The sequence below is a fragment of the Cervus elaphus genome, chromosome 1, assembly GCF_910594005.1.
Source record: "Cervus elaphus chromosome 1, mCerEla1.1, whole genome shotgun sequence".
NCBI classification, from domain to species: Eukaryota; Metazoa; Chordata; class Mammalia; order Artiodactyla; family Cervidae; genus Cervus; species Cervus elaphus.
Genome location: NC_057815.1, coordinates 92,308,457 through 92,320,926, shown reverse-complemented (window position 1 = coordinate 92,320,926; position 12,470 = coordinate 92,308,457). Strand labels below are relative to the sequence as shown.

General features: G+C 37.1%; 1 protein-coding gene across 1 annotated transcript; it reads right to left on the bottom strand.

Moving 5' to 3' along the window:
• Positions 1 to 7,030: 7,030 nt before the first annotated feature.
• On the bottom strand, positions 7,031 to 7,987 carry LOC122699852 (olfactory receptor 8K3-like). Its single transcript, XM_043912273.1, has one exon. It carries the CDS (start codon positions 7,985 to 7,987, stop codon positions 7,031 to 7,033), a length of 957 nt encoding a protein of 318 aa, XP_043768208.1.
• Between the last annotated feature and the right edge of the window lie 4,483 nt (positions 7,988 to 12,470).

The following is a 12,470-nucleotide window of genomic DNA, read 5'->3' as shown; positions in this document are numbered from 1 at the left end:
ACTTCTATAGACAGATACAAATAGATACAAAGATATAGGAGGTAAAAATGAAAAAAAAAATAGTAACTACTTTATATGTTAATTTTACAGATGATTATTAAAATTGTAGGATGTCATTTATATAATGATAACATAATTGGGGATTCCAGGTGGCTCAGTTGTAAAGAATCTTTCTGCTAATGCAAGAGACCTAGTTCGATCTTTGGGTTGGGAAGAACTCCTGGAGAAGAAAATGGTAACCCCCTCTAGTATTTTTGCCTGGTAAATCCTGAGGACAGAGGAGCCTGGTAGGGTGACAGTCCATAGAGTTGCAAAAGCTTCAGACATGACAGTGACTAAAAACCAGCAATAACATAATTACATTATCAAATTACAGTCCCTGATGGCTCAGACAGTAAAGAATCTACCTACAATGTGGAAGACCTAAGTTCAATCCCCGGGTCAGGAAGGTTCCAAGAAGAAGGAAATGGTTCCTCATTCTAGTATTCTTGCCTGGAGAATTCCATGGACAGAGGCTACAGTCTATGGGGCCACAGAGTCAGACACAATTGAACGACTAACACTAACTAACTAATATATGTTAATCACATAATAAAAACTAAACCCAAATTTTAACAATCTATGGAAACATTCAAACAGTTTATAGTAAAAGTCTTGGGAGACCTTTTGTGAATGCAGATGGTGCAGGATGAAGCAATTAACACTTTTGATATAGGACTTAAGCTTTCAAAAGAAAACTCTAACAGACTGTAGTAGAACTTACTTGTATATATCCTGGGAAATACTCCAGGAAATAGACATAGATAGATAGAGTCGGCTGTACATACAATTGTGGTATATGTAAAGGAATGCTTTGAAAAAAATGATATAACTAATCTTACTCTATGTTTCCATACTGGAAAAATCAGCTCTTCCTTTTTTGCAGAATTTTTGGGAAGATAAATGAGAAATGTTTCAGCGTGTCAATAGTATTTGGAAATATGCCTCAAATATCATGCATTTAGTGTGTTCTTAGTGTGTTTATTTGGAGATCAATTATCTGATTATTATTTTTAAGACTATTCATTTTGAGAAAAAATATATGTATTTGTTTCAGATTCCCCTGGAAACTGAACATGTTATATATCATAATACCACGATAAACCTGAACACTTAAAAAATTCCTAAACACCAAAAAATTGTTTTTCATGTCAATGTAAGGTAGAAATACCCATTTTTGCTTTTAAAATATAAAAAAAAAAATCAAATTTACAGATTTTTAAAATTTTTTATTAATTCCCTGGTAGCTCAGCTGGCAAAGAATCCACCTGTGATGCAGGAGACCCTGGTTTGATTCCTGGGTCAGGAAGATCCGCTGGAGAAGGAATAGGCTACCCCCTCCAGTATTCTTGGGCTTCCCTAGGGGTTCAGCTGGTAAAGAATTCACCTGCAATGCAGGAGACTTGGGTTTGATCCCTGGGTTGGGAAGATACCCTGGAGAAGGGATAGGCTACCCACTCCAGTACTCTGGCCTGGAGAATTCCATGGACTGTATAGTCCATGGGGTTGCAAAGACTCAGACATGACTGAGCGACTTTCATTATTAACATTTCTGAGAAGAAAATAAGGAAAACGTTAGAGGCCAAGACTGACGAAAATTCAGCTAGAAACTAACCACTTGCAGCTTCATGATTCTGCTATGATTTTCATTTTTATTCTTAATCCTTTAGTTAGGCTTCTTGTGTTACACTTTTCATTTCTTATCTGCATGTTTAAGCATTTATAAAAACATAAATATTACATAAACAACATGGCACTGATGTTTCAAAGATGCTCATTTGTGTTTGTGAAAATATTTGTATAATTACTTTGAAGAAAAAGTGTTGAGGTCCTATTCTGCTTATATATTAACAATAGCAAGGTGTACACAGAATTAAATCAGAAATCCTTTTTTTTTTTCATTTATTTTTATTAGTTGGAGGCTAATTACTTTATTTTGCTGTGGTTTATCATAGAATAAAAGCATTTTCTTGTTAATATCTTCAGAATTATTAATAAAATATGACACTACATGAGCTATACTGCTTACCTGTCATGAAACCTCTGTCTTGGCTTCCTCATATGCTTTATAACATGCATCGTAAGAATAATTTATGGATTCCTTTCCATCCTCTGAGACTCTCCCTGAGGAGATGCCAAGCAATTTCTTGATTGCCCCTTTGAAGCATTTGAAAGCTTAATAGAAACAAGGGAGCGGGTATTTTTATTAGTGGTCCAGGACAATTTATATGCACCAATGAGTTAGAATATTTACAGGTATTTTTGTGTTCCATTTTACTTTTTACTCTTGATTAATTTTCTTCTTCACATGATGCTAAAGTTTATTTTCTGTGTCTATGTGGCAAGACTATGCTGCCAAGTTGTTTAATAAAATATCAGTCAAGGTGTCACTTTTTTAGATGTGATAAACTTTTGAGCAGTAGATTTTGAGTACAGCTGATTTCCTTTCAGAATATGGTGAGACTCTTTCAATCAAGAGTGAGGAATCCCAAAGAAAAAGGAAGTTTGTTTTCAGATTGCCACAAAAAAGTCTGCCTCAGTTTCCTGCATTTGTCCTCAGCATCAGCTAGTGCTGTCTGCCAGCCTGGCCCACAAATTTCTGCCTTGGCAGCTCCCATTATAACATTGTATACTTTTTAAAATACATCTATTTATCTATCTATCATATATCTATATTACGTTCCCTGGAATACCCTAATACAGCCATATAGGAATTTGGATTAATATATTTCATCCATAAGACAAACCTGTCGGTATTCTTCTAGCTCTCCAATAATCTCTCTAGTTAGATGACAAAAAGCTGTGCTGAATTACTGTTCTATGGGGTTTTTTTTAAATGTTTAAATGAAATAAAAATAATACGTTTTGTGTATATATGAAGAATTTTGTATATATATTCTTTCCTTTTTTTAACTCTATGGAGGGAAATTAGTTACTCTCATTTCTCATTCCCACTTCACACTGAGTCATCATCTGTTTTGGACTTCTCTTGCACTGTATTTGTCTTTGTACTTGGTGACTGCAGTCATGTCCGACTCTTGAAACCCTATGGACTGTAGCCAGACTCCTCTGTCCACTGGATTCTCCAGGCAAGAGTACTGGAGTGGACTTGCCTTTAACACATTTCAATATTTCTTGCTTCTCCATCATGTCCAATATCCTCTCCAGTTCTTCTTGTCTACCTTGACATATGTTCTGATGTGTCTCACATAATCCATATATTCCACAAAAATGTAACTTGTTAATGAGCTGTAAATGTGCATTGTTGAATATAATTCAGTAGTTATTTGTGGTTTATCTATGCTTTTCACTATTTATTAAGCTAAAATTCATGGATTTTTTTCTTTATTGATCTTTTCTTTATGGCCAATTAATCTACAACCAAGTAGGAAATAACTCTGTAATGGAGAAAAGATGGTCTCTTCAATAAATGATGGTGGGGAAAATGGGCAACTATGTGTAAAAGAATTGACTTGGAACATTCTCTATCACTATACACAGTAGATTAAAGGTCGAAATGTAAGACCAGATACTATAAAACCCTTAGAAGAACATATAGGCAGAGCACTCTTTGATTTAAACCACAGCAATATCTTTTTCAATCCATCTCTTAGAGTTATGGAAATATAGACTACTCTTTCTTATCCCACATTGTCCCAGGTAGCCTTAAACTTGATATTTAAAAATTTTTATGTTGAAGTAATTATAGGATCACAAGAAGGTTTCAAAAAAAGAACACAGAGTCTTCTGTCCATTTTAGTTCTAGTGGTAACAACTTGCATAAGACAGTACAATTTCATAACCATGAAATTATCAATGTACAATCCACTGAATTTGTTCAGACTTCACCAGATTGCACATGCTAATTTGTGTATCTTCATTTATATAATCACATGCCCTCCTCAATGTTGTCATATATGTGTAGTTGTATAACCACACCATAGTCAGCACAGAGACTTACTTCATCACATGAATATCGCTCATGTCATTTCTTCATAGCCACACCCATTCTCTCCTCTAATTCTTGTCTTTAACCTAAATGCTAAGCAGTTTTTCATCACTATAATTTTAACCATTGAGAATGTTTTATAAAGGAAATACCATGTGTAATCTTTACCAATAGGTTGTGTTCACTCAGCATAATTTTCTTGAAGTCCATTCAGGCTTTTAGTATATCAATGCCTGTTCCTTTATCAGGGCTGAATATTATTACATGATGATATACCTTATTCATTCATTGAAAGACATGTGGCTTGTTTTCAGTATTAAACTATGTGAAGTGAGTAAGTTTACCAATCATTCAGTTTGTCTTTGGTTTTGTTACTCAGCACTTTGTACTTTTCAGTATACTGATATTGTTTATGTGTTTATTTATTTGTTTGTGTCACCAAAACATTTCCTTTTGCTTGGGTAATTTACTTGCCTTCTTAGTTTCTACTCAATTATTTCATTATATTAATATTAGGGAGATTTAAATGCCATGTATGTAAATTGATTTTTTAATGTGAAATATATTCTTTTCTCATTATGCATTATTGTTTCCATATTTTGCTAGAGTCAGTTTGATACAATTTTGTTTAGAATTTTTGAATATATGTTAAGACTGATACTATTATTTTTTTCTTAAAATAACTTCTCTTGCACTTTTACAACAAGAAAGCTTTCCAAGTAGAGTTAGGAAATGTACCTTCTCTTTAGTTTTCTGAAAGAATTAGAAGCTAGTTGTTTACTTTTTTAGCCCTAAACAATATGTAGAATTTTGCAATTAAGGCACCTGAATCAGATTTTGGAGTGGAGTTATGTTAACACAAATTTCTGCTTGAGATCATCTTAATTCTTGACTTTTTAATAGTGTGTCTTAGTGTCCAAACACATCAATATATATATTTAAATTATATCCTTTCATATCATTCTGGCCTTAAGCACAAATTGCTATTTCAAAGAAATATTGGTGTTGGTAAAGTTTCCTTGTAATTTCCTTTTTATCTAATTCTATTTATTTTTTAAAAATATTATCATATTATGCATTAAATTATGTTGACATCAAAAATGTCCATTCTAATTATTCATTTGTGTACAAACTGCTGTTTTTCAATGTTTGTATTCTATGAAAAATTAGCCAACTTCCTTAAATAACTGATATGTCTACTGAATATAACAAAGTAGCATAAAATAAACGAAATATAGGGGATATTATGTATGCTTAGTCACAGTTAATTTTTAAAATTCAGATATTAGAGACTATATCTTTCTTCATTATGAAAGTTGTAGTGTTAGTTGCTCCATCCTGTCTGACTCTTTGTGACCCCATGAACCGTAACTCGTCAGGCTCCTCTATCCATGGGATTCTCCAGGCAAGAATACTGGAGTGGATTACTGTTCCCTTCTCTGGAGGATTTTCTTGACCCAGGGATTGAACACAGGTCTCCTGCATTGCAGGCAGATTCTTTACCATCTGAGCTACAGGGAAGATCATGAAAGTTATAACTATTCATTTAAGATGTTTTGGGGAGAATATATAAACAAAAATATAAAATTAAGCATTTTAATAATCTCAATAGCCACCACTATCTCACGTTATTTTACTGTATTTCTGTCAACATAATTTCCTAGAAACAAATATTTTTATTTTGCTTATATGTGTATTGTTCATACTTTTTTCCTAATTAAAAATCAACTGTAAAAACTTTTGGTAATATTCATTTTATATGTGTGTGTGTGTTAGTTGCTTGGTCATGTCCAACTCTTTGCAACCCCATAGACTCTAGCCCACCAGACCGCTCCATCCATGGGATTCTCCAGGCAAGAACACTGGAGTGGGTTGCCATTTCCTTCTCCAAAAGGAACTATAGAAAGAAAGAAAGTGAAGTTGCTCAGTCATGTCCGACTCTGTGACTCCATGGACTGTAGCCTACCAGGTTCCTCCATCCATGGAATTTTCGAGGCAAGAGTACTGGAGTGGGTTGCCAAGTCCTTCTCCATATTTTTATATGACATTATACATATTTCCTTGATGCTAGGTATGATTGAAGGAAAGAGGAAAAGAAGATGAGAAAGTGGTGGATGAGATGATTAGGCAGCATCTCTGACTCAATGGACATGAGTTCAAGCAAAATCTGGGAGATAGCAGAGGACGTAGGAGTCTGGTATTCTGTAGTCCACGGGGTTGCAAAGAGTTGGACATAACTTAGCAACTGAACAGCAAATACAGCATACACATAATTATTTTATTTCAATGAATGTTATTTATTGAAATTTAATTGACTTCATAGAAAAATCTACTTCTTGGTTGGTGAACAAAGGAGTCTAGTCCTTCCTTGATGTAAAGAAAATGTCTTGAATGTTAAAAATACTAAAAGTAAACAAAAAATGGGGGATTTAGCGACGGTTTGAAGGAAGTTAGTCCAGATATCATAAGATATATATCAATCGCTACATTTCACATTACACATTCACTATAAGTGCAGCGTAGACAAAATCATGAAACTGCCTCTTTTTTACTTCCTAAAAGAGGGATTGAGTTTGCTTTTAACACGCCTTGTGGAAGAACATGAAGACCGAAATGGAGTGAATGTGCTAACACTAAACACACACGTGTACACAAACACAAACAGATACTTTAGAGTTTACTCTGAAGACTGACGATCCTAAAAGTCGTTTCATTCTCCTTTTGTACCTACTGTCCTTCATCACTCCTGCATAGCTTACTCTCCTTGACTGCTCTTACGGTCTATTGTGTCCTAACTCATTCCACTGTACTCTAAAATTGATTTCATATTTTGCTTATGTTTCATCTCTTATCAAAGCTGGCAAATATTTTTCCTGTTTTTTCTTATACTAATAAATTTATAGCACATAGAAGTGTGAATGGCACATAGAAGTTATTCTCTAAATATCTAAACTCTTGTGTTTGTGTTCCCCCTTTGCAAACACAAAAAATGAGGTATGAAGTCCTTAACCTAATTTGTAGAAATCACATTGACACTGATCATTACGAAAAGATGCTAAATAGTTTTCTCCACATCTTCTGTAGTGCATATTTTACATCTTTGTTTCTTAAGCTGTAAATCAAAGGATTCAACATGGGAATAACAAGAGTGTAGAATATAGACGCCACTTTATCAGTGTCAAAGGAATGACTGGACTTGGGTTTCACATACATAAATGTCAAAGTGCCATAGAACACGGTGACCACTGTCAGGTGGGATCCACAGGTAGAAAAAGCCTTCCGCCTACCTTCCGCAGATTTCATCCTGAGAATAGCTGCAAGGATAAGCAGGTAAGACACAAGAACTATCGTAAGGGTGAAAATCAAATTAAAAGATGAGAAACTCATTATCATAAGTTCAATTTCATGTGTGTCTGAGCAAAGCAAAGATAACAAGGGGAAATTGTCACAGTAGAAATGATTGATGATATTATAGCCACAGAAGAATGAATTAAAAAGCTTTATGGTGATCAACAGAGACACAAATGTGCTATAGACATAAGGAATTGCCACCAGCACTTTACACACCCTTTGTGACATGATGACTGTGTAGAGCAGAGGGTTACAAATGGCCACATAGCGATCATAAGACATTGTCGCCAGAATAAAAAGTTCATTAATAATGAACATGATGAAAAAACCCATCTGTGTAGCACACAAATAATAGGAGATTTTATTCTGATCCACAACAAAATTTACCAACATTTTGGGTCCTACCGCTGTTGAATAACCGAGATCAGTAAGAGCCAGGTGCCTGAGAAAGAAGTACATGGGTGTCTGTAGCCTGGAGTCCACCTTAGTGAGGATGACCATGCCCAAGTTGCCCACCACGGAGGTCACGTAGATGATGAGGAAGAGCCCAAACAATGGAGCCTGCAGCTCGGGGCGGTCTGTGATTCCCATGAGGATGAATTCGCTCAGCACGGTTCTGTTGTGTTCTTCCATTTTATCAGAAAACATATGCTGGATAGAGACCTCAGAATAGTAAATAGTGTTATGTTTTAAATTCTGGTGATTTTTTAGCATTAAAAGTTAATATAAATATAATAAATTGAATTTTAAGTTCTATTAAAAAAACTGTCTCCTGGAAGTAAAGCATACATTTATAGAAATAGAAATGGTTACAGAGCTAGCAATACCGTTGGAGAGAGGGCTAGGTTTGTCATTTTCCAATGGGAAAAATTAGTTCCCCAAAGAGCATTCAATAATATCTTGAGGCATTTTGATTGTCACCAATGGAGGAAGTGTGCTGCTGGCTTCAAATGGTTATAGTCCAGTGACACTTGTAAGTATGATACTGTATTATGGTAGCCCCCAACAAGAAAGAATTATGATGCTTCCCTTGTGGCTCAGATGGTGAAGAATCTGCCAGCAATGCAGCAGGCCTGGGTTCAATCCCCGAGTGAGGAAGATCTCCTGGAGAAGGGAATGGCTACCCACTCCAGTATTCTTGCCTGGAGAATTCCATAAACGGAGGAGCCTGGTGGTTAGAGTCCATGGGATCACAAAGGGCCCACCGACAGATACTTTCACTTTTACAGGCTCTCCTGGTAGCTCAGATGATAAACAATCTGCCTGCAATGCAGGAGACACTGGTTCAATTCCTGGATTGGAAAATTCCCCTGGAGAAGGTATAGATGAACCACTCCACTTTTCTTGGGCTTCCTTGGTGGTTCAAATGGTAAAGAATCCACTTGCAATTCAGGAGGCCTGGGTTTGATCCCTGGGTTGGGAAGATTCCTTGGAGAAGGGAACAGCTACCCATTCCAGTATTTTGGCCTGGAGAATTCCATGAACAGAGGATCTTGGCAAGCTACAGTCCATGGGGTTGCAAAGAGTTGGACACAACTGAGCAACTTTCCCTTCACTCAAATGCCAAATGGCTATTTTTGGCAAACGTTGACACATGTGTAGATATATAGATTGACATAAAAGTAGATAAAGGAAGCAGAAAGGAAAAGTACTAACATAACCTTTATTTCTTGACAACTTTTTTATTATATGTTATATGCTCTCAATTCTGCAACTATAAACCTTAATTCGTAAGCTTTCTAAGATGCAAGTGTGCTTTCATGTGTACAGACGTGTAAGTTGGTTCAGGTGTCTGGCACACATCACAATGCCCCTGCATCCATGCAGCTGTGATTCTTTTGTACTTTACTGTACAGCAGTTTGTACTGTAAGACAGCATCTTTATTTCCATCCCAGGATATCCGGAAGCAAGTGTACAAACAATGGTGATGGGTGCTATACACCTATTACAGCTCAGTACCACATAATCAACTGCATTAGTTGGGGACCTAGGGTAACTTTGCTGATGAAAAAAGAAAGTGTTAGCTCCTCAGTCCTGTCTGACTCTTTGTGACCCCGTGGACTGTGGTCCACAGTCTCCTCTGTTCATGGGATTCTCCAGGCAGGAATACTGGAATGAACTGCCATTCCCTTCTCCAGGGGATCTTCCAGACCCAGGGATCAAACCCCTGTCTCCTGCATTACAGGCAGGTTCTTTACCATCTGAGACACAAGGAATCCTGCAGACAAATCAAACTCGCAAACATGCTCTAGGAAGGAAACCCGTTATTATGTAGAGGACTTACTGTAATTATAATTATACTTGCATAATTACAATCATATAGTATAACATAGTTATGTATGAATTGCATACACTTTTAAAATCCTATTTACAATTGTGTGTGGACACATTTATTAGCCCTTCTATTCAAGCATATTTATGTGAAAGACCTTATGTCTACTGATAGTACAAGATGAAATGATTAATACTCGACTAATATTGGACAGAGGTGTAAATGTAAAGAAATTCTATCAGAACATATTAGACATTTGTTTTCATATAAGGAATTTTCTAAGAAATATACATAGGTTGATATAATATCAGTTATTCCTATATTTTGGTATATACAAAGGAATAATTTGGCAAGTGTAAATTTTGTGAATACCTTTATATACATCAGCAAAATCAACTGTTTCTTGCAGGGTTGCTGTGAAGACAATCAAAAATAAAATATTTCAAGATATTCATGGTACCTGAAATACCCTCAAAATCAATTACATAGGAATTTTTGTTGTTTGTTTTCAACTTCTCAGTAGAGACAGCAGTTTACCTAAAATGGATTATGCCTACACAGCTACATAAAAATTCATTTTTTTTTTACTTAACTTTTTGTTATGATTATCATGATGATGAATTGGCTGAATATCTGTTCAGGTAACAGGTCCCAGGGTTCCTCACTGTGACCAAACTCCGTGACTACAAGGGGACCATCACTTATTTTGAATAATTTATGGACTACCTTACCTCATATATGCAATGTATATTTACCTAAAATTTAGCACATTTCTTCTATATTTTCAATATAGCTAATGAGAGGGTAACAGGAAGGAAGGCCAAGGGTCTCCAAATGGACGAAATAGGCTGCAAGTGCCAGACATTCTTCTCTCTCTTAAGTGGCAGGAGGAAACAAACTGACGATATTTTTTTCCTTCTCTATACAACATGAAAAGAAGGTTTCTTTTAAAATGCTGTGTTGCCATGACACCTGGTTTCACCTGAAGCTAACTATTCTCAAACCTTGAGTTAACCAATACATTTTTTCTTATGGAAATGTTTGCCTTAAGCTATGTTAATGTACCCCAGACTCAGACTTCTAGTTCCCCCAAATGGCTCAGAACGTACTTGACAAACCAGTATGTTATACTCGGATACTGTTCCACCAATCTATGTAAACAAAACTATTTGTATGGTAATCTGCCCTTCTACAAGATTCAAGTCAATTGTCTTACAGCCTGGGATGAATGATCTGGTGCTAGAATTATCACAAAAGGCAATTTATGGATGAGGGGCCTGGTGCCATTCTGAGTTTTAAGATGTTCCTCTCTTTTCATTAACTGACTGCTAGTGACTGTATAACATCCAGCTGAAGACTAGCAGGGGGTGCTCTTTCTGCCCCCTTCTGATGCCTGTGTCAGAAGCTTCCTCTATCTCCTTTATACTTTAATAAAACTTTATTACACAAAAGCTCTGAGAGATCCAGCCTTGTCTCTGGCCGCAGATTGAATTCGTCTCTTCTGGAGGCCAAGAATCCTGGCGTCTTATCGTTCAGCAACAACCTTTCATCTTGAGGGCTCGTCCAGGATCCTTCAGGACAAGATGGGAGCTAACATTTCCAGCCTCACTCCTTTGAACTGTATCCTGAAAAACTAGGATAGATTTGATCCCCAGGACTTAAAGAAGACACACCTGGTCTTCCTATGTGATACTGCATGGCCGCGGTACCCACTGGAAGACGGCGAATGGTGGCCAGTTGGAGGGTCTCTTATGTATGATACTGTTTTACAATTAGACTGGTTCTGTAGAAAATGAGGGAAAAGTGATCTTAAAAGATAGATTTCTCACTCAGTTGGCTCCAGATATTCGCCGTAGGTTATCAAAACAGGCGTATGGACCAAATCAGTCTTTAGATAATCTGTTACAATTGGTTCAGACAGTCTATTATGGAAGGGACTATGAGGAAAAGAAAGAAAGGCAGAGAAAGACAAAGGAACAGGCAGAAGCCCTCGCAATGGCTATGAAAACCGTTCTTAAACAGCCTGAGAAAAATACCCAGAGGGACCCAGGGGAAAAGGGATGGGCTTGCTATTGCTGTGGAAAGGAGGGGCATCTCAAGCGGGATTGCCCTCAGGCATCTAAGCCGCCCCTGGCTCCATGTCTTGTCTGCAAGGGACCACACTGGAGGAGAGACTGCCCCCAGAGGCGTAGGTCTCAGGGGTCGGACTCTCAAGACCATCAGGACTGAAGGTGCCGGGGGGTCCCCACACAAGCTCCCGTCCTAATTACACCTGAGGAACCCCGGGTATTGATAACGGTGGGAGGCCAATCCATCAATTTCCTTTTAGATACTGGGGCAACTTACTCCGTGCTTACTGAAGCCCCTGGCCCACTTTCTTCCCAATCCGCTTCCGTAATGGGACTGTCTGGACGAGCCAAAAGGTATTATTTCAGTTATTCTCTATCTTGCAACTGGGATTCTGTGCTATTTTCACACGAGTTTCTTATTGTGCCAGAATCACCCTCACCCCTTTTGGGGAGGGATATACTGAGCAGGGTCCATGCCTCTGTTTTCATGAATATGGAGCCCTCGCTTTCTCTCCCTTTAGTTGAACAAAATGTGAATCCTAGAGTATGGGCTGATGGAAAATCTGTGGGTTGAGCACAAAATGCTATTCCTGTGGTTGTCAAGCTCAAAGACCCGCACTTATTTCCACATAAGAAGCAGTATCCCCTGAAACCTAAGGTTAAGGAAGGGTTAAAGCCCATCACTGAGAATTTAAAAGAGCAGGGACTGTTAGTTCCCTGTAACAGTCCATGCAACACTCCTATTCTGGGTATAAAGAAATCAAATGGTAAATGGAGACTAGTTCAAGA

Excerpts from the sequence above, each read along its gene's own strand:
- LOC122699852 (XM_043912273.1), bottom strand. The coding sequence starts at position 7,987 with ATGTTTTCTGATAAAATGGAAGAACACAACAGAACCGTGCTGAGCGAA.